Source organism: Xyrauchen texanus, chromosome 6 (assembly GCF_025860055.1).
Source record: "Xyrauchen texanus isolate HMW12.3.18 chromosome 6, RBS_HiC_50CHRs, whole genome shotgun sequence".
Lineage (NCBI taxonomy): Eukaryota > Metazoa > Chordata > Actinopteri > Cypriniformes > Catostomidae > Xyrauchen > Xyrauchen texanus.
Window position 1 is genome coordinate 18,644,852 of NC_068281.1, and position 23,742 is coordinate 18,668,593.

General features: G+C 36.7%; 1 protein-coding gene across 2 annotated transcripts; it reads right to left on the reverse strand.

The window, feature by feature from the left end:
* Window positions 1-346: 346 nt before the first annotated feature.
* On the reverse strand, window positions 347-22,139 carry kif2c (kinesin family member 2C). 2 transcript variants are annotated; one of them, XM_052128648.1, is made up of 22 exons: window positions 21,969-22,139; window positions 21,553-21,647; window positions 16,181-16,291; window positions 15,390-15,447; window positions 15,251-15,283; window positions 14,595-14,726; window positions 12,984-13,088; window positions 12,589-12,680; window positions 11,335-11,430; window positions 11,188-11,242; window positions 10,936-11,098; window positions 7,882-7,972; window positions 7,720-7,783; window positions 7,543-7,634; window positions 7,151-7,293; window positions 6,510-6,714; window positions 5,903-6,013; window positions 5,698-5,765; window positions 5,398-5,491; window positions 5,236-5,310; window positions 4,203-4,296; window positions 347-1,490 (listed from the first exon to the last, which is right to left on the reverse strand). In XM_052128648.1, the coding sequence occupies exons 1-22, from the start codon at window positions 22,027-22,029 to the stop codon at window positions 1,420-1,422; spliced, it is 2,109 nt and encodes a 702-aa protein (XP_051984608.1). In that variant the 5' UTR covers window positions 22,030-22,139; the 3' UTR covers window positions 347-1,419. The 2 variants fall into 2 exon arrangements, with proteins under 2 accessions (XP_051984608.1, XP_051984609.1); XM_052128649.1 differs by lacking the exon at window positions 15,251-15,283.
* Between the last annotated feature and the right edge of the window lie 1,603 nt (window positions 22,140-23,742).

The window sequence follows — 23,742 nt, forward strand, 5'->3', positions numbered from 1 at the left end:
GATAACTGAAGGAGCATGTTTGTAACATCCTCCCTTCAGTGGTCCAATTTAGCTATTCTAGATTCTCATTTCAGACCAAATTGTGAATGGTGGCTAGTGATGTTCCAAAGAGATAAATTCACAACATAACACTTCATCTAGAATATGTAAGACTGATGGCACTGCTAAAAACCACTGAAGGGTTAAATAATTATCAGCACTTGTGCTCTCTGGAAGAAAATTACCCTCCTAATCCCTAATAGAGCCACAAAGTCGATAATATTAAAACATAAAATTTACAACAACAAAAAAGTTAATTACAAGAGATTTATTCAGTAAAAACAAATCCAATGACTACAGTAAATTAGCCCACCACAACATGTGAAAATTAACATTCAGAGAGATTATAATCCAGAACATTTGGCATTGTTTTTTTTAACCACACACACACACGTTAAAAGTCTGTCCAACTACACAGGGCTGCATTTCACAAAAGAATTGCAACTTAAGTTGATCATTGGCACCAGTGATTTCTACGATCTACTTAGGCTTTCAATGCTTTTGGGAAACACAGCCCAGCTCATTTCAAACAACGCAATCTCATGCCAAGATATTAATCAATGAACAAGCAAACGGAGACAAACTTGTTGGTAAAATCTATTCTATTCTGTTGCAGTAACCAATGAACTATCTTGTTCTAAATAAGCTAGCTGTGGTTTTCAACATCTAATTGTAGTGCTAAAACGAAATACATATTCAAATTATATTGCACAACATGGGAAACACTACATTTAACACTCCTGCACTCATTTACAGTGTATGGGGTAAACAGCTGGGGGTGGGGAGGTTGGGAAATGCCACCCAGAGAGCTCAGAGGAAGCAATTGAGCTTCTAGGCCTCACACAAAGATGTTGGGCCACCCACTTGCAGGCCGATTTTGTTTATTTTCATTCTTTGGGATAAACTGTTTGATGAGAGCTTTTTATTGGACCTTTAATTTGTCATGTGTCAGCTCCTGCCTGCATGGTTGTGGCTTGTGTATAGTGGAGGTTTGGGGGTCAAGGCTGGTGGTGGTATGAGGCAGAGCTCGCAGGTCAGACCACCTCCTCTAACTGTCCACTTTGACGTCATTAGGGTAAAAATGGAGACATGAAAAACGTTAAACTGTATGGAAATACTAAATCCATTCCAAATGCACATAAATGAGATACATGGGTTGGATGCTTAATGAAGATGGCCTTGAAAACCAGGACACAAATCAAAATTTGTTTTAAGAAAAGATCCAAGATGAAGGAGCCTTTATTTAGAAAACAAAATACATTAAAACTTACACAAAACACAGATATGTCTTCAGCTAGATAAGATTATTAAAAGAACAAAGTGAAATTGCTTCTGTTTTTAAAGAGATTTATTTGCCATTGGTCTCAGCTGGATCTCATCTTAGATTAGTTTGGATGACATCCTGACCCTCTGTTCCGCTTCAATAGCTGATCTCAAAGCCTGGTAAGACTCTACAACAAGAACAAAAACAATTTCAGTGCTCAGTAGGAAATGGCAGGCTTTGAGACCTTTTCAAACCACACAATGTCACTTTAACCAGCGCAGAAGCTCCCCCAAGTTATTATATAAACTGAGGAGTGTATGGGGGAGGGGATCCAGATGTGACTGATGTAGCTAAATGTTAAAGGGATGGTTCACCTAAAAATTTTAATTATCTTATAACTTTACTCACCCTCATACCATTCCATGAGTGTATGACTTTCATCTACAGAACACAAATGAAGATTTGTAGACGAACATATCAGCCATGTAGGTCCACACAATGTAAGTGAAGGGTGGCCAGAACTCAAAAGGTCTAAATATTGCTTAAAAAGGCATCATATAAGTAATCCAAACAACTCCTGAAGACATTGGATCGCTTCACTGGTTTAATCAATGACAGACTAAAATGTAACTCCTTTCACATCTTGCCATTGCATTCTCTAGGCACGATTATGATATCAAGCTCAATTACACTTCCAAGTGCTTGACTCATGTGCATAGCGCTAGATGGCACTATAAGAAGCTTGAAATAATGATTGCTAAGAGACTGTTGCCAAGATTACTGGTAAAATGAGGTTACATTTTGGTCTGTTCTCACACAAAACCAACTGGATCGCTTCAGAAGACATTGATTAAAACCACTGGAGTATTATGGATTACTTTTATGATGTCAATGTCATATTTGGACATTCTGAGTTCTGGCCACCCTTCACTTGCATTGTATAGAGCTGAAATATTATTCTACAAATCTTAATTTGTGTTGTGCTGAAGTCGTACACATCTGGGATGGCATGATTGTGAGTAAATGATGAGCACATTTACATTTTTGGGTGAACAATCTCTTTAAATGTCCTCAGAGCATACAGCACCTGCACACAACCTTAACAACAAATATCAGATGCAACTGAACCGAGTGTTCTTTAAAAAGGTTCTAAATGTAGGTGTCAATCAACTGATCCATTCATCAACTTCCAAGGAATGCAATAAAAAGTGCTGTGCAGATTCAAAGTCAATATGTACTGTGATTGGTTGTAAAGCTCACAAATTACATGCATTGAATCACTTAAGTGTGAAAGGTGCTGTAAGTTCAGGAATTTATTAAATGTAAAATATGAAATGAGAATTAACCAATTTTACCTGCAGTGCATCCGGAAAGTATTCACAGCGCTTTTTCCACATTTTGTTATGTTACAGCCTTATTCCAAAATGGATTACATTCATTATTTTCCTCAAAATTCAACAAACAATACCCCATAATGACAATGTGAAAGAAATTTGTTTGAAATCTTTGCAAATATATAAAACTTAAAAAATAAAAAAACAGCCTTTGCTCAATACTTTGTTGAAGCTCCTTTGGCACCAATTACAGCCTCAAGTCTTTTGAGTATGATGCTACAAGCTTGGCACACCAAGTTTTGGGCAGTTTCTCCCAAGCTCCATCAGGTTGGATGGGGACCGTCGGTGCGCAGCCATTTTCAGATCTCTCCAGAGATGTTCAATCGGGTTCAAGTCTGGGCTCTGGCTGGGCCACTCAAGGACATTTCACAGAGTTGTCCCATAGCCACTCCTTTGTTACCTTTGATGTGTCCTTAGGGTCGTTGTCCTGTTGTAAGCTGAACCGTCGCCCCAGTCTGAGGTCCAGAGTGCTCTTCAGCAGGTTTTCATCAAGGATGTCTCTGTACATTGCTGCATTCATCTTTCCTTCCGATTCTGACTAAGCTCCCATTTCCTGCTGCTGAAAAAACTTCCCACAGCTTGATGCTGCCACCACCATGCTTCACTGTAGGGATGGTATTGGCCAGGTGATGAGTGGTGCCTGGTTTCCTCCAGACATGACACATGCCATTCAGGCCAAAGAGTTCAATCTTTGTTTCATCAGACCAGAGAATTTTATTTCTCATGGTCTGAGAGTCCTTCAGGTGCCTTTTACTGAGGAGTGGCTTCCGTCTGGCCACTCTACCAGACAGGCCTGATTTGTGGAGTGCTGCAGAGATGGTTGTTTGGCTGGGAGGCCAGCTCTAGGAAGAGTACTGGTGGTTCCAAACTTCTACTATTTACAGATGGAGGCCACTGTGCTCATTGGGACGATCAATGCTGCGGAAATTTTTCTGTACAATTCCCAAGATCTGTGCCTCGAAACAAACCTGTCTCAGAGGTCTACAGACAATTCCTTGGACTTCATGGCTTGCTTTGTGCTCTGACATGCACTGTTAACTGTGGGACCTTATATAGAGAGGTGTGTGCCTTTCCAAATCAACTGAATTTACCACAGGTGGACTCTAGTTAAGTTGTAGAAACATCTCAAGGATGATCAGTGGAAACAGGATGCAGGTGAGGTCAATTTTGAGCGTCATGGCAAAGGTTGTGAATACTTGTATACATGTGATTTCATTTTTATTTTTTTATAAATTTGCAAAGATTAAAAAAAATAAAAAATAAAAACTGCTTTCACGTTGTCATTATGGGGTATTGTTTGTAGAATTTTCAGGAAAATAATGAATTTAATCCATTTTGGAATAAGGCTGTAACATAACAAAATGTGGAAAAAGTGAAGTGCTGTGAATACTTTCCAGATGCACTGTATAAAAGACACCTTCAAATTGCTGTAGGTTTGCCTGTGAATTTCCCCTTAGGATTAATAAAATAGGAATATCCATGCCTCTTTGAATTAAATGAAGTACCTTGCAGTTTCTTCATGAATGCATCAATCTCTGGTAAATTTGCCACAATATCAAATGAGGGACATTCCATAGACCTGGCAACCTCACTGCACCCCTGGAAAAGACATGAAAGAGGGAATACAATCCTTTTACTCAAATATGAATAACAGTAAGAGGTATTTGGGAACTAAAATGAATGACACCTTTCTTTAGCATTGTATTCAAGTGAATGGGACATTTAGATTTTTTGCTTCAACTTGTTATTGAGTGATTTTAAAAGAACAGTTCACCCAAACAAAGAAAAATCTCTCATCATTTACTTACCTTTAAGCCATGCCAGATGTGTATGACTGTCTGTCTTCAGCAGAACAAAGTGAAAAGCCTCATCTGCATAGATATTCATATGTAGATTCATTATTAGCAGCTGTTTCTATGGACCGCAATACTGTTTCCATTCAAATGCAGCTTATGAAATGGTCTGAGCAAGGAGTTCCTTCTGAGGCATCTCCTCAACTTACACACTTGCATTCTAACAGCTCTTGTTGACTGTTCCAAGATGGAGCCACAGTTGATGTATCCAAACCAGCCGAATGAAGTATCCATGTATGAATATTTATGCTTCCCTGTTGTAAACACTACACTTCCATATTTTTTTGCATTTCATGCACCAGTTCTTGCATTACATTTTTAAATATTGAATCTATTCCTTACACACCTAGCATTTTGCTTAAGACATATAAAGTAATCCACTGGAGTAGTATGGATTACTTTCATAAAGGCTACATGTGCTTTTTGGAGCTTCAGAAATTTGCCATTTTTTGGACCTATAAAGCTGAAATATTCTTCCAAAAATCTTTATGTTCAGCAGAAGAAAGGCAGTCATACACATCTGGGATGGCATGAGGGTGAGTGAATGATGAGAGAATTTTCACTTTTGGGTGAACTGCTCCTTTATGGTTTGAAACAAAGCCCCACATAAAAGGCCAGATGTGTGTGTGTGTGTGTGTGTGTGTGTGTATAAGATAGACCTAAGAAAATTCTGAAGGTTACAAACCCCAAGTTCCTCATGAAACCTCTCCTCCATTTCAGACACTTGGGATATGGCTTCAAATGCTGGGAGAACAGGCTCCTGAAAAATGATCAAGCATGTGTTACGTTAATACATTTTATTGTTAACATTGAATACTAATTATTAAATCTGAATTGTATAACTCACCTCCAGTGAGGAGTCTTCTTCCTCCACAGAAAGCTCCAGGCTTGTGCCATTCTCCAATGAAGCACCCTTAGACATTCCATTCAGTTCTTTTACTCTGTCAGAAACACACAAATCTGACTGTAAAACCCAAGCAAACCACCAGAGGGCCTGCTCAGACAATCAGAATCTAAAGGATCTGCACTGTTCATCCTGCGTTTGCCTTCAGAGAAAACCATTCTTCAAATTAAGGTACAGCTAAATCAAAATGACTAAACTTTTGTTCAAGTAAAGGGAGTTTAAAAAAAAAGTATTAGTTTATACCGGTTTGCATAACGTAGTGTGTTTAGAGTGTATTCACAAGAGCCCATGCCTGGTGAGATCATTGCAATCTGAAACAGACCAAACCAGAATTCTAATGTTACAATAAATGACAGTAGAAAATGCATACCATAATTAAAAGTGTAATGCCACCCACATGAAAAACTAATATATATATATATTAGTTTAAGAAAAAAGGCACACTTACCATACAGGTTCTGGAGTTCTCTCCAATGAAAGAGTCTCGAAGCACCTGGGTGAGTTTGCTCATCCTGAACGGGATGTGCTCGCTGTTCTGACCAAGAGACCGGATACATTCCTGAAGAGTCAGGGATGAAGCAAGACAACAATTTTAAGTTTCATAGCTACCAAATAAAATCTGTACGTAAGAACTGTAAACAAACTGGGTACAAATTACTTTCATATAATTATGCAGTAATTTCGTCATCATCAGCATTTAAACACTATGTACCAAACAGGACAAATTCACCCAATTTAAAAGTATTTGCTACCTCATTTTGGTTGAAAACCACCAAATATTTTGACTTTTCCAGTAGTTAATTATTAGAGTAAGAGGATTTTTAAAAATCATTTGATATAGATTGCACTCAAAAGAGCAGAGCATGATAACAATTAATTATATTTACAATGGAATTTTTCATGATTAAGATTTTATTTATTTCCATGACTTTTCCAGGTCTGAAAAACAATTTTAAAAGTGGCAATTTTTTTCCACACAATGAAAAAGTTTGTGCATTAACCAAACAAACAACATTGTTATGCAGAAAGGACCCATTTGGACCAACAGACTGCACCTTCAATGCCAGCAGGCTGCGGTTGATCTCTGCCGTCTCCACTATGGTGCTCCGGTCGTTACTACTGACATCAGTGCCACGCTCATTCCCAGCAAGGTCCACCAGAGAGAACTTCCCATGGAGAAAATGTCGCCGCCTCAAGACTACTTGCAAGACCGCATGTGAACGTGATGAGCTGGCATTGGCAAACGTCTGGCCAGACGTTCTGGTACAGAGTGAAAAAAATTATTCAACATTGCAAATGCATATGACCATGAGAAAGCATGAGAAAATTGATCCAAAAAGAGACATTGACTTGGATGCAAGTAATATCTCAAAGCACATCGTCACAGGCACTTTACGCATTCTGCTTATAATGAAAAAACAAAAACACTTGTTCGTTCATTCATTCACTGCATAGTTCATACATTCTGTTCACTATGAGGAAATGTGTGTATACTACACACAGCTACAGACAATGATGCACAGTTTATATGACATTACAAATTAAAAATCTTATTTCAAATCGCATATGTGGTTTGGAGCAGGTTTGAAAACATAGGAATTGAATGTGTTATTTTACGGTTCAGACTACAAACAAACAAACAGCAAAAATGCTATTCTATTTTTAGGCATATCTATCTAATTAAGTTAATGTATACCTGCATGCACTTCCCCGCTCAATCATCTTGATGACATCATCAACAGATGATACGGGCACCTCCTGCAGGCCAACAACATTGACCTGCTGTTTTTCATCCTCCAAAACACGCAACATTTCTTTCTTATTCAGCAAGTCAAACACCTGCACAGGGCACAAAACCGCTCACAATAATGTCGAGCAAGATCTCCCATGCTCACATCTAAAAGCAGATCAGTGTAAAATCAAATCATCATACAACACTTGATTAATTGAGCATAGTAATACCATTAATCATTTGGAACATTTAGGTTTATTTACTCTTAAATGAGAGAGGAACAATAACTTAAACATCCTCCTTTGATAAGACATCACAGAAATGTTTTGGAAACCTGTAACACAATATGTCCAAACCTTGCCATTGTAGATTTCAAAAAAGCTGACATAGGGGCAAAGGTCCATATCAGCATATCGCTTTTGCCTCAGGAGAGTAAATACATCCTGTGCTGTGAGGTATGCAGACAGATTAATACATGAGTGAACAAGAATAAATATATGAGACCAATAAGTAAATTTAATAATTCCAGTCACCTGCAAGGGCATAGATCCCTTTAGAGCTGTTTTGACTCTTTCCAGCAAAGTCTCCACCCATTGTCTGTCAACAATGCCGCAGTTGAAAAACATGAAAACTAAAATTTTATCAAAGCAGTTTAATTATTTTCTTTGAATTGCCAGTAAAGGAAAATGACTTACATGGGTCTTTCCACTGCCTGTTTGGCCATATGCAAAGCACGTTGCCATACCACCATCGAAAACGGTCTTAACCAGAGGTTTAGCAGTGAACCTTAAAATACACAAGACATTGTTTAATGCAGATTATTAGACAGCTCAATTCTGATTGGTCAATGGCGCCATCCAGCATTCATATATTGCTCTGTAAGTGTTGCACATCCGGGGATTAAGACATATCAGACCGCTCATCCGGATTCTGCGAGCCATCTCTCCTGCTTCTTGGATTACGGGGCGATCTCTACAAGTAAGCTAATAAAATAATTTCAACTCAAATCAATATTTCATGTGCTTCTGATTCATTTGGCAAGTAGACTTAATAGCTGAATAATGAGTCCGGCTCTCACTTTAACAAAGTAAACACCAACAGAACCCGGAGGTTGTTTCCAACGGTTGAGCTATTTCTTTCTTCACAAATAACACAATTTCAATGCAAATCAACATTTTATGTCGATTTATTTACGTGGTCAGTAGCCATGTAATGTGCGGGATAAATGTACAGTGAGCCAGTTGTTGTCGCAAAATAAACCCCTTCAGGTTGATACAAGGCCCCTCCGCTTCATTTCAGGGTTTATTGTGCGATACAACCAGCTGACTGTACATTATCCCGCCTATTACACGGTTTTGATATACTCCATTTTGATTGGTCAATGGCATCATCTAGCTGTCTGATATTTCTGAGTAACAACCGCCCCCGCACATATCAGATCGCTCATCCGGGTATTGAGTCAACTTTCCTGCTTCTCAGATCACTGTGCAGTCTCTACAAGCTAATAAAATATATTTAAAATCGAATCAAATGTTTCATGTCAATTTACTAATTTGGCAAGTCGTTTTGTAATAAGATAACAAGAGGTGGAATTCAGCTGTTTACAGATTTATTAATTATAATATCAGTTACATAATTTCAACGTAAATCAATATTCAATGTCTATTTATTTAGTTAGTAGCCATGTTGTAAGTGTAATAATCTGCTTTGCGTCAGGGTCCAGATAACGTAAAGTTGCATGTATTTGAAGATATATAAATATACACACTGTGGTGTAAAACATTGAGTCCATTTGCCAAAGTGCTTCTATTTTGCATTTCTTTAATAAATATTTTTTTTTCCATTGCAAATTTTATTAACAGCATAGCAATTTCAGTGGAAAAGGTGAACTGAAAATGTACCATGAATACCAAAATGTATTTGGTATGCATTAGGTTTGCCCCCTTTTTGCTTTAATGACAGAATGCACTCAAGCTAGCATGGACTTCCCATGCAAAAACATGAAATGCAAAACAATGTTATGATTTAAGAATGCTCCAAAGAGCATCTTATGTGCTTCAATGGAGCAAGGAAATCTGACCTTGATCAAGTCAGCTACAGACAATGCAGAATTAAAGCAAGGCCAGTCATTTATATATACAGTTGCAGTCAGAAATTTACATTCCCTGTCTTAGGACAGTTAGAATCACTACTTTATTTTAAGAATGTGAAATGTCACAATAACTGTAGAGAGAATTATTTATTTCAGCTTTTATTTCTTCACATTCACAGTGGGTCAGAAGTTTACATACACTTTGTTAGTATTTGTTAGCATTGCCTTCAAACGTCAAACACTTTGGGTAGCCTTCCACAAGCTTCTCACAATAAGTTGCTGGAATTTTGGCCCATTCCTCCAGACAGAACTGGAGTAACGGAGTCAGGTTTGTAGGCCTCCTTGATCGCACATGCTTTCAGTTCTACACAACTTTGGAGGTATGCTTCCAAATTGACAATTTGGAAGACCCATTTGCGACTGAGCATGAACTTTCTGGCTGATGTCTTGAGATGTTGCTTCAATATATACACATAATTTTCCTTCCTCGTGATGCCATCTATTTTGTGAAGTGCACCAGTCCCGCTTGCAGCAAAGCACCCCAAAACACGATGCTGCCACCCCCATGCTTCACAATTGGGATGGTGTTCTTTGGCATACATAATGATGGTCATTATAGCCAAACGGTTCAATTTGTGTTTCATCGGACCAAAGGACATTTCTACAAATAGTAAGATCTTTGTCCCAAAGTGCACTTGCAAACTGTAGTCTGGCTTTTTTATGACGTTTAGAAGCAGTGGCAACTTCCTTGCAGAACAGCCTTTCAGGTTATGTCGATAAAGGGCTCGTTTTACTATGGATATAGATACTTGTCTACCGGTTTCCTCCAGCATCTTCACAATGTCCTTTGCTGTTGTTCTGGTGATGAAGTCATTAAAATTTTTTTAATGATTTTTAAAATTTATGAAATATTCCTTAAAATGTTTGAAAATGTTTAAAATTTTTAAACATAGTTTGGTGCAAAAAGTGCAAATCAATCCCAGAACAACAGCAAAGGACATTGTGAAGATGCTGGAGGAAACCGGTAGACAAGTATCTATATCTCTAGGAGGCAGAATGTGTCTCCTTCCTGAGCGGTATGATGGCTGCGTGGTCCCATGGGGTTTACACTTGTGTTCTATTGTTTGTACAGATGAATGTGGTACCTTCAGGCCTTTGGAAATTGCACAAGGATGAACCAGACTTGTGGAGGTCCAAACATTTTTCTTGGCTGATTTTGTTTGATTTTCTCATGATGTCAAGCAAAGAGGCACTGAATTTTAAGGTAGGCCTTAAAATACATCCACAGGTACACCTCCAATCAGAAGATAATTGGCTAATTGTCTAAAGGCTTGACACCATTTTCAGGAATCTTCCAAGCTGTTTAAAGGCAGATTTAAGTGTATGTAAACTTCTGACCCACTGGAATTGTGATAGTCAATTAAAAGTGAAACAATCTGTCTGTAAACAATTGTTGGAAAAATGACTTGTTTCATGATCAAAGTTGATGTCCTAAACGACTTGCCATATCTATAGTTTGCTAATATGAAATCTCTGGAGTGGTTAAAAATTTTTTAATGACTTCATCATAAATGTATGTAAACTCATGACTTCAACTGTATACATGCATGTATAGAACTGTAATAAATACCAAATGAAACTAGATATATGAAGTTACCTATAAACCAAGTCATTGGTGGCATCTTCATCGAACGAGTAATCAAAATGGAAAGTCTGATTCTCTAGGTACTTGGTCAGGTCCACTTTCTGCTTGGGCTCATGCAAGAGTAAGGCTCCATTACCAGGGATTGTGACCACATCAATCTCTTTCTTGGCCAGCTCTGAGCACAATCACTCAGTGAAATGAGACACACAAAAAACAATTCTATTCAATCATGAAACAATTGGAAAGGCTGTTTCAACTACCTACCTTTTTTATTCAGAGGACGTTTGCGAACACAGACACAAATTCTGTGAGGTTTGACCTACAAGATGCACCTTGGGTTAGAATATGATAACATTACATACTTTGTTATTTTTAATTACAATTTTCAGAACTGTATGCTAATGAACTCACAGGATAAGACAAAGACATGGGCACTTTCTCCACGGTCTCTCTATATTCCTCAATCATCTGGTAAAACTGCTTATTAGGGCGACTTGTATCTCCAAACTAGCAATAAGACAGCAATTGAAAAAAAGAAAAAACAAACAAAACAACAATTATAGCATTGTGTAATTTCACATTTTCAAGATAAATAACTGTGATTATTATACATTCAAAAGTATAAAGTATTAGAAAATACATTTTCTAATGTGCTATCTAGCGGACGTTTGTTCAGGAAAACACTGTCATCTCAGTGTTTTCCCGAACAAACGGCCGCTAGATAGCACCATTAGCTTGTGCAGTACTAACTGAAGTGGTCAACACAGAATGTATTTTAGACGGATATGGCACGCAGGGCTACATCACGATTTCAATCTCAATTCCATAATTCCAAAAAGTCATGTCCATTTTTATCTGTAACTCATCATTTCACGTTCTAAACACTGTATCTGCAGGGTTTTGCGTCTGCACTGTATCTGCAGGGTTTTACGATTATACATAGAAGCAGTTTGATATACTGACAATGAGTACGCAATTTCACTGCAAATATCACATCAGTAAAGCGGTAATTGCATCTTAACAACAGCTATTTTTAACCTGATGGCAATGTTAACAAAGATTCAAAGCCGTTTTATGTCAGACCATTATATTTCTCTTGATGAATTAAAATAAACCTGTCTTACTTCAATGAAGTCCTGATGGTGAAAATCTGGACCCTCTGGCATTCTTAAAGGTTAAATATCACTTGTTTATAAGAATAATGCTGACAGAGAATGCACTGTTGATAACATATGAACCCACTATAAAATACTACCCCCCCCCCCAATCATACAGGTAACATTTTTAGGTCGGGAAAAACCAATTCCAGACTACTCCGGAAGAATTACATCCCTGAGAAATAGTAATCCATAAGGCAGTGGTTTAATCCATATCTTGTGAAGTGAAATGATGGGTGTGGGTGAGAAACGGTTCAATACTGAAGTCCTTTTATTTTTGGTGATTTGCATTCTTCGTGCATATCGCCCCCTACTCGGCAGGGAGTATGGACTCTGAGTATGCATTGTATGGACCTACAGAGCTGAGAAATTCTCCTAAAAATATATATCTTTGTGTTCTGCAGAAGCAAGTAAGTTATACACATCTGGGGTGTCATGAGGGGGTTAATGATGTGAATTTTCATTTTTGGGTGAACTATCCCTTTACAACTTAAAAAGTAAAGTTTACCTTCCCTCTCTTCTGTGATTCAGGGTTTTTTGCTAGTGACAGCCTTTTGTTTGCGACTTTGTTCATTTCTGTGACCTGAGACATGCGATGGCCTAAAAGATCAAAAATGTTATGTGGCAGTCATTATTATGAGTAAAATGTAACTATTCAAAGAGATCACATAGACTTGCTCAAATTATTTTAATGCACTGTTTACCACAATATTACACAATTCAATCAAGACTTCCAGAAAGTCTAAACAGGAAATGACAGGTGCAATGTCTGACACCACAATTCTGTCACAGGATTGTTATACATTTATGTATTGACTCAGAATGCTACTACTCAAATCTTAAATGAAGACAAAATAACAGGAGTCATTTACATTGTTTTCACAAATCCAACACTATACATACTTGGTGGCCCCATGGGGGCACATTTGGAAGCCTCACTCTCACAAGTAGCTTCGGCAGTAGGTAGCAGAGGAGAGGCTGGCTTTGAAACAAGTCTCCTCTGGTAGCCTGTCAGTCCAAATGCCAAAGAAAAGAAATTAAACACTTTAAAGGCCAAAGTATACTTTAGTTTTCCACATGCCGGTATGTCTCATGCACAGTGCATGCAACTCAAATTTTGTCAACAGCACAGTACTACACGAAATGAACAATCTGCGTCTTTTTTCATCATTGTGTAAAATTTGTTTTTTTATTTCCATTTTATATTTAATTTGTTGTTTCAATTTAGTTTAGTTTTCACACTTTGTCTGTTAGTTTTAGTTTAGTTTTCATTTTCTCAGTGTAGTTTCAGTTGAATTATTTTATGGCTGTCAAAACTAAAGCATTTACTGGTATCATTTAAAATGTCTAACGTTGTTAAAGTTCTCAGGAAGTCTTGTGAAACCTTTATCTAGTGGCATTTTCATGTTTAAGTAAGATTTTTTGGTTAAAAACTAACAAATTGCCATTATTGATTGAGTACATAAACAATCAGTGCTCAAAACAATGTTCTTACCTTACCCCGATTCTCTAAGGTAAGCCTATATAAATTATTTGCATTTTGAGCTGTCGTGTTCGATTTGGCATGAAATTGCTGGCATCCTTGCGTTATTACGTCATGTCTGTGAACATAAGAGCTGGCTGACTTGTTTCCCATGTAAACATTAGATGGTGGTAATGCACCATTTTAGTTTGCGAGAAGCTGTTAAAAAAAAGAAAGAATCTACAGTTCAGTCACACTCACACTGTTCCAGACAGCATCGCAACAACTTGGATGGATGTTTATCTGTTATACATTTAGTTAAGCGTTTACCTGTTATAATGCTTAGATATGTTGTCTTGTAGGGTTGTTGAAGCCAATATTGCTTGTCATGCTTTATGAATAGAACAATACTAGTGTTTGTTAACCGATCGCGATGTATCTACATTGTCTGGAGGAGTAACAGTGACATGTTTACTAATATTTAGGACTTCCTAAATGAACTGTTATATTGCATGTTTAAGCATAATATTTGAATGTTTAATAAAGTATATTTTATCCCCATAATTATTGAATCTTCAATTTATGTTTTTAGTTTACTGTGTTATTGTATGCATTCATAGACATACTATTTTAGTATTACGGTCCACTTGCATTATCAACTGAGGCTGTACAATATCATATAAAAATAAGTCTTCCAATGAACTTGTTTCATCCCCTATTAAATTGATAAGTGTAGTACAATACAAACATTAATAATAGATATTAATGTTTGGTGTAAAATGCAATCATTCAAAATATATGAATAATTAGAATTTTATATGAGTTTTATCTTCATCAAAGCAAGTAATATTTCGTTTAAAATGTACTTTTAAATTTAGTTTTATTTTTTTCTCCCCATTTAAGTTGTCAACTAAAATGTTTGCATTTAGTTTTCGTTAATGATAATAACACTGGTTGTGCATATGCCTTCTGTTACCGGTGCCAAAACAGCAACACAAAGCAGTCCACTATTACTCAATATAACAGCATCTTATCATTAAGTTAAGCCAAACCTGAAGGCTTCGGGATAGTAGATGAAGGAAGGTCTTGAGAGAGAACATCCTCTGCAGCCATTGCCGTGATCACAGGCGGAGGTGCAGGCTGTCGGAAAAAGCACGTCTGCCGTGTTGTCATCCTTCTTAAAGCTGAGAGGTGGCAAAATGCAAATTATTAAATGCAGCCAGATCTATTCTTTCATGTCACAGTGTTTATCAAGGAGTCCAATGGCTTAAAGAGATTCCATTGTTAATTTATCCATTAAATCTGAAAACCATCATTTTAAACAAATTTCTCCATCTACCAATCAGTGCACATTAAGTGAAGAAAAACAGTTATTCTGACAGTGAAGATTTCAAGAACAATTATTGCTTTATTGAACACTTCAGTGAGGAACCACAGTGCATTGATGGCTGCTAGATTTCATTCATTCATTTCTATCCCACGCAGCCGCCATCAAGACATATCATAAAAGGCATATGGTAATTTGCTTGACTGATAAGTGACAGGGAATTCAAGTCTATTTCTTACTGCTAAGAGGAGAGAACAAAAGAGAAAAAAAGTGTGTGGATAGTAGTGGGAAGAACACCCGGATTAAGTCTAATGATACCAGTTAGAATTCAACCATGAATGTGAGTATGATTGGGTCAGGACATGAAGGAATCATGCAAACCTGGCTCTTCAGATGGACCACCCTGAGGAGCAGCTTCAAATGGAAGACACCATATGATTACTGATATGTGCACTAATATAATAACTATGAATCAGAGTAAACCTACTGGGAATAAAGTTAGAAGAAGATTGTAACTTACGTTCTGATGGAGCAGGTATTCTTGATGACCTTAAGGGAAGCTCTGATGCTCTGAAATTCTGAAACAAGCATATAAAACACATCTTTGTGAGTGACTAAGCAGAGTCTTTGACAGCAATTCAAAACAGCTTTGTTCAGACAGGCAGCGAAAATCTTGATTTTCTTGTGTGGGTATCCAATTAAACGCTGCTTTGCTGTCTGCAAACTGTGTAGGCTCTTTTTGACAGGAAAAAAAAAAACCTCACATTTTTACAATTAAACCGCACCACATTATTAAATCGGAATTAAATTGGATTATGAGAAACACTTCAGACTGGAATACAAGTGGGAGTTCTTTCTTCATTAGGGACATAAAGTATATGTAACATCCTACGCAAATGTGCTATTCTATGTTCGAATTTGCGGATTCTTTTTCCAAGTAATGTTATTTAATGGTCTACAGTATAACGAATGAGTGAAAGTATGAGCGATTTCAGACACAGCACATGGATGAATGTGTAAATAAAAATACAGTAATGCTTCCATTGCTTATGTCATCTTATATGCCTCACAAGATAAACCAAGGAGTAGCCATTATGAACATCTTTCAATAACTACAGCTACTCTCAGTTGTTCAAGAAGTCTCTTGGCATTATACTTACACCTACGTCAGTAGGATGGCAACTGATATAGACATATCTGACAGCACTTTCTAAACAAATAGAATGTGATTTAATTCCTTGCAAAATGATTGAACAGTCAGTCTTTGATAATTAATTTTATGCAAGACTAAGTAAAAAATATAGAACTCACTTTTGCAATTTTCATCACAGGTGCAGCAACAGGGGCAGGCTCCTCCGGACGGCATGGTTGAAGGTGTTGCATAAGTTCGGTATTGAGTTGCTCAAGTTCATCCTGGTCAACCTATGGGACAATCTAATATATAATATTGCTAACAATGACAGCCTAGAGCAGAGTTCTTTGGGAGCATTTAGATTTATTCATTTGATAGACACTTTTATATAAAGCAACTGGAATCAAACCCATGTTCTTGCCGTTGCTAACAGTTGAGCAACAGGAAACTACTCCTGGTAGAGTTGCTGCATTTTTTTCAAATCAATTTAAGGCTTTAAGACTAATATTACAACCTGAACACATAAAATCAATACCGTAAGTCTACACCACTACAACACATAAAGATAAATCATGTATCAATTTGAAGTGCATTTATATAATATATAATCTATAATCATATATATATATATATATATTATATATATATATAATATATAATCATTACATTTTGCAGTTTAATAATCACATTAGGCCATATTGCGATTCCTGTCTTTCTGTCCCCAATTTTAATACCTCTTAAATGAGCAATATGTAAAATTGACATCAAGCATTTAAAATTGGTACTGCGGTCCAAATTCTAAATACTGGAGGGTTGTCTCCCCCACCCCCTCCTTCCCAGACTTGAAGCTCACACGGGTTGCCAGGTTGTGGACATGCAACAGGAACAATCAAACTGACAATGGCAAGCGATGAGCATTACACTGAAAGTTGATCAGCTAATGTGCATGTTTGTTGTTAATGTTTGCAAATTATAAACCAGCTCATGTGGATTTTTATAACTCAACTAGATGTATTGCTGGCTTTCATGGCAGAAGTGTGCTGTGTTTGCCCGCCAACTTGTTTCAAATCTGGCAATCAGGGGTGTCGAAATACTATTGGGAAATGGGCCGTGGCGGGATCACACAGGCCAAAACACAAACAGAAATTCTGGCCCAGAATGGACATTTCAAAGTAGAATATACTGGCTGTAGCACTATTTTCTGAGAAGCCAGTATTTCAACTTAGCACGTTTCCTAAATCTCTGATCACAATTTATGATAATTTCATGCTTAAGTACAGTAAATATATTACATACCGCACCTTTAAATAATAATTGGGACTTTTGTTATACCATTGACATTTAAGATATTTAAGACATTTATGACCTTAAATTTGAGAAAACTAAGATATTTTGCAAGTTATATTATTTTGGATTTTTTGGATAATACAGTGGAGAGAGAGACTGGAAATGACTAGGGAGAAGAGGGGGGATTAAGATGGGGAAAGGACCTAGTCAGGATTTGAACTCATGTTACCCTGGATGCTTCCGCAGAATCTGCATCAGTCAAAGCACTTACCAACAAGGCTATGGCTCTGACTATTTTAAAGGAATAGCTCACCCAAAAATCGAAATTCTCATTATTTACACACCTTCATGCCATCCCAGATGTGTATTACTTTCTTAATTCTGCAGTACAAAAATTAAGATTTTTAGAAGAATATCAAAGCTCTGTTGGTGCTCACAATGCAAGTGACAGGGTACCAACATTTTGAAGGTCCAAAAGCACATAAAAGCAGCAAAAAAGTACTCCATATGTTTAATCTATGTCTTCAGAAGCTATATAATAGGTGTTGGTAGGGTTGCAGCGGTATCACGGTATACCACGGTTTGAAAATTGACGGTTATCATACCATGTACATTTGCTTATCTACGGTATTGAGAAATGTTTTTTAACTGGATGGAGATTCTCAAATGCGCGTCTCCTTTCCTTCTCGACTGTCTGTCAGACTCGTCAACTTGCACACACACACACACACACACACACACACACACACACACACACACACACACACACACACACACACACACACACACACACACACACACACACACACACACACACACACACACACACACACACACACACACACACGAGAGAGAAGCGAGGGGGTCTGACATGAGTGTGTGAGTTAAAGCAGTGTTTCTCAACTGGTCTATTCGGACTGGGTCGCTCGCAGACAGCAGGGAAATAACAATGCCATGGTAACTTCTCCCATTGAAGATATTTCGGCGGCCACCCAAGTGATCGACTATTTTGGACTGCCGACGCAGATTTAATGGTAATCTCGCAAACAGCTAAAGGTGTCCCATCTAGGGTTGGGCGATGTCCCCTAAATTGGCAGTTGATGATGTTGACAGTAAAACATCGCGATGGACGATGATATCGTCGGTGGGGCGGGGATTATATAATTTCATATAATTTTCAAAAATTATATGAAAAATTATAATTTCGTTATTTTACTAACCCAACTAATGACTCGTCGGCGCTTTATCAGTAGGTTGCACGACACGTGAAGCATTTTTTTTTTTAGCTTTCACTTAGAAGAGTTGTGCACTTTTTATTTTAATATATCTCTTTACATAAATACTATTTTCCACTTAAAAACTATAATTTCGTTATTTTACTCACTGATGAGCAAAAGGTCGAGGCAGAAATGACCATGTACCTGCAGGAAATGGCCATTGATGGGGAAGAGGACCCGCTGACTTGGTGGAAAACTAACAACAAAAGGTTTCCGTTCATGGCAAGATTAGCACGGAAATATCTGTGCATATGTGCTACCAGTACTCCATCAGAGCGTGTCTTCAGCACAGCGGGTAGTGTAGTTACTCCAATCCGCAGCTTATTAAAACCAAATAAAGTGAATATGTTGGTATTTCTGGCCAGAAACATCGAAATTTAAACATGGTCTATGGTGAAAGATATTAGACTTCTTTACGCATTTTTACGCCATCCGTTGTGGAGCTATTCGATTTTGCATATTATTTTTTAAACGTTCATTTGTGTAGTTCATATGACCACTTTACAATATTTCAGTAACATAATTTATTTTGTAGCCTGTGCTGAAGTTAATTGTGCTGCTAATTATAAGTGAAATGTTAATGCCGAGTTTCGGTCTGAGTGTTGTTCCCGTTTTCTTGTTTTATTTGTTGTTCTTCTATGTTTTAATAAATGTGTGTTATTCATATTCACCTTGTTTCTTTCATTTGATTTGACATTATGGATTTATGGCCAAGGAAATTTTTCTTTAAAAGTATTAACCAGACAAAAGTTATTTGACGTTAGCTGGTCTGGGTTGATCTTAAACTGCCGCTTCAGTGTATACAAGAGCAATGTGACAATGAGCAAGATTTTCTGAGACACTACAGCTACTAATAATTAATTAATAAAGGCTATTTTCTTGTAGCCTAGAACATAAAATATTTTAATCTAAATGTACAGTGTAAGACATGTAAAAAAAAAAGACAAGAAGTCAAGATCAATATTTGTGTAGCCTGCCTGACACGGTATTTTCACAGACTAACACGTCACGTCTCTGGCATATACTACAGTATTTAAAATAGCATATATGCATTAGTTATATTCTCAATTTAATTTACAGAGCAATCCCTGCAAAGTTTTTAGGTTAACTATAGAAGAGACTAGGATTAGTGAGTCACACTAGCAAGACTCGCAAAAGGGGGCGTGGCATCACGATGGTGGCTCTACATCGTGATGTTGGTCAGCCATCACGATGGACGATGATATCGAAAAGTCCCATCTGCACTTTCGAGAGTGTAAAGAGCTTGCGCTAATGATCTGCTCTTCTCTCTGGTGCGCGCGTTCAACAACTGAGCTTCCCTCGATATTGCGGAGCGCAGACATCAAAACTGTGACCAATTTCAATTCTAGTGAGACTTTTCTAGTTTAAAGTGCTACGGAGATTCGAACCTCTCCAACAGTAGCAGCCCTGACATGCCAAACAGCATTGAGGAGGAAAAGAGCAACACTATGCTATGCGCCAAAAAAATTAATAAAAGATTACACACCACCTTTACAAATTTGTTTCAGGATTTTACATGAGTAAAAGTAACTTTTATATTTTGACAAAATGTTATAGTTTCATATGAAATAAAAGGTAGAATCATTTGGAACTAGTTAAAGTTTCAAGATGTGTTTCAGCTAGTATTTATTTTTCATAAATACATTAATTTATTATTATTACTATTATTTAAGACTAGCACACTGACCTAACCATGGAAATGAGGAGCCTTTCACTGGGTGTAATATGTGTATAAATATTTAATATTAGGTAACAAACGGGATAATAATGGGCCCATATAAGTAAATATGCTCTTAAATTTTTAAAAGGGTAAGAGACAACTTCCTGTAGATTTTGACATCAACAACAAAAATAATGTCACTTGATGCATGTCCTCGTACTGGAAAACCACGAACAAAACTATACAACATAAAAGGAAATGCAACCCAGGATACATTATATACAGGTTATGTTTAATCTATGGCAGGTCGACACTTGATTTCCAATGTTTCCTGAAGCAAAACCAGTTGAGAGTTAAAGGTACAGACAGGAGCAGTATATGTTAACTGTTAATAATCATAGGACATTACTTTAAAAGCTCACAAAGCTGGAGTTATTTTTCATTTAGTAGTTCATTTAACATGCTATACTAACATGTAAACTAACATGCTTTTTTTTATATAACATGTTATAGATACATGCTATTTTTTTATCATGTTTATAATTCTGTTTATTATAATTCTGTTAGCTTTCTTATTTTTGTATTTATTTTATTTTCAAAAGGGAGACTTTTTTTTTTTTTTACACATACTTCAATAAAATAAATGGTTTCAAGTATAATAAAGTGTTTACTCAAACATAGTTAAATAAAATAACCCTTCTGTTTTCACTGATAATAGTAATTATGTAATACCGTATAAGTTTTTTTCTGAGACGGTTATATCGTGAAAATGTTCGTACCATTGCAACCCTAGGTGTGAGTGAGAAAAGGATACATTTTATGTCATTTGTTTTTTTTTAATCAAAAATTCTCCTCCCTATTCTCCAATTAATCATCAGTCAAATTTCATAATCAAGACAGCCCTAATTTTAAAAGCAAAACATAAAAGCAAATTACGCTTACATGTTGTCAAAAGTCCGGCGAGTAAAAACAAAAATGTGCAAGCCAATGGCCATTCTTCCTCCAACATGACCTTAGAGGGTAGGCTAAAATAGTTTTCTAAAATCTTTGTGTTCTGCAGAAGGAAGGAATTAATACACGTATGGGATGGCATCCCATGTGTATTAATAGAAGAGAATTTTCATTTTTGAGAGAAAGATACCTTTTATGGAATACCACTGGGTTCCCATGGGTCCTTAGAGTACAAAAAGAAAAAAGGCACTCCACATACCAAAAACGTTCTGCAGTAAGTTTGGTAAATGTCCCAATATCTGCTTTGTGTAAGGGAAAGCGTCATATCATTTGTTTTGACAGACTAAGTACTAACCTCTTTTCCTTTGGACATGCCATTCTCAGTCCATTCCACACTCACCGTGGACTTGGCTAGATTGACAGTTTTCACAGTGGCACTGTGTATTCTCCCTGCATTGACAAAACAATTACTTTTAGAGCATAAACATAACAGTCTGAGAAACAACAAAACACCAGCCTTTCCCTTTCAAACCCCCTACCAACTAGGTAACAGGAGACTGAAACTTTGACTCAGTAGAGTACCTGGTTTACCTTAAAGGACTGACTAAAATATCTCTGATCGACCAAAAGAACATATGGTGGACAGTCTTCAACTTCAGACTTTGGTCAGGTTTTACTTGATTTGATATTTGATTTGATATCTAATTCGACGTTTATACCTGTAGCTTCGGCTATTTAAGATTAGCTGCTACTAGCAAACAAGGATCTTACCATCACTACGACTTATGTTGACAGCGAGTCCAATAATCAGTTTCGACATTGCAGGGTCCATCTTAGGTTGTTCTTTATTAATACAAGATTATGTGACCGTTTCTAAATCTCTGAGATATAAACCAATGTTTTCTGTCATCAAACTTTGCTCCTACAAGTCGTAAAACCTTAATAACATCAACCGCCCTGCGTTCAAAAATCGTCAGCGGAAGTTATTGGATTATTTAAGGAGGCGGTGCTTCGTTTTGTCCAATTACAGCACTTTAGAAGCCGCACGCATTTAGAGTTCCTGCAGGAACTGAGAGTCTTTTGCAAAAAATAACTAAATAAAAGACTTGAAACGACAGTAAAAACAAACTCAAAACACAGTGTGAAGTAGAGAACTAGCAAATAACAAGCCAAATTGAACTTAATTTACTGGTAAACTGATTTTTTTTTTTTTATTATTATTTCACGATGGGAAACGCGGAAATGCTAGTTTAAACGTAGGTTTTATGGAGTGCAAATGATGAAGTGAATAATAAAACTCCCTAATTTTCATTGAGGCAAATCCTTGAAGTAATAAAAAATTGTCGACAACAAATACACAGAAACACCTTACGCTTTATCCAATCGATGTGAAATTAAATTACTTACATTTAACAATAACAAAAGTGGACGTTAATGTAAATAGTTTTTTGTGTGCATTTGTCTGGTCAGCTTTAGCACCTATTTATTTACAATGGTGGCCAATAGTTATAATGTACAGATTTAGCTGTTTTGCTGAAGGAAATTTTTAATTCACCAAAGTGGCATTCAACTGATCACAAAGTATAGTCAGGACATTACTGATGTAAAAACAGCAAAATCACTGTTTCAAAAAAGTTATTTTTTATCAAATCTTGACAGGCCCCATTTCCAGCAGCCATCACTACCAACACATTATCCTTGAGTAATCATGCTAAATTGCTAATTTGGTATTAGAAAATTACTTGCCATTATATCAAACACAGTTGAAAGCTATTTGGTTTGTTAAATTAAGCTTAACATTGTCTTTGTTTTTGAGTTGCATGTCTTAAGGTCAATATTAGGGCAATATTGTTTAAAAGAAACATCTTTCTCTAGAAACTCATCAGTCAATCATTGTTTTGGGGAATGAAAGCTATACAATGCTGGCCAAAAAACTGAAGATTTCATACAAACAGTCTTCAAAGACAAAGGACAACTGCCTCTTACCAGGACAGAAAGAGATGTAGAGGGCCAAATGTACAACTAAACAAGAGGATAAATACATCAGAGTCTCTAGTTTGAGAAATAGATGCCTCAAATGTCCTCAGCAGACAGCTTCATTGAATTCTACCTGCTCAACGCCAGTTTCACGTACAACAGTATAGAGAAGACTCAGGGGTACAGGCCTTATGGAAAGAATTATAAAGAAAAAACTCTTTTAAAACAGAAAAACAAAAAGAAAAGGTTAGAGAGGGCAAAGAAAGAATACAGACATAAAGCTAATTTGACATAAAGCTAATTTGGTTCATTCATTGTTGTTTTTTGTTTTGTTTAAAAAAAAAAAAAAAAAGAAAATACATTTTGCTAAATTTTGCTTTTTCAATTTCAAAAGAAATTAAACAATAAAATGGCTAATTTTTGTATTATTGTTTTGTTTGAAAAGTTAAAAAGTAAGAAATCAGCTCAATTTCTCATGCTTATTGCTCACGGATATAAAATGAATAAACATCTTGAATAATTGATTTGCACATGTGGGTGGGTCTGAAACGCGATTGGTTAGCCTGTC

Coding starts and splice junctions, on each gene's coding strand:
- kif2c (XM_052128648.1), bottom strand. CDS start 22,029: ATGGACCCTGCAATGTCGAAACTGATTATTGGACTCGCTGTCAACATA. Junction 11,431..12,588: donor AATCACAGAAGAGAGGGAAG/GTAAACTTTACT, acceptor TCTTATTGCTAG/TTTGGAGATACAAGTCGCCC. Junction 4,297..5,235: donor GGTTTCATGAGGAACTTGGG/GTTTGTAACCTT, acceptor TGTCTTTTCCAG/GGGTGCAGTGAGGTTGCCAG.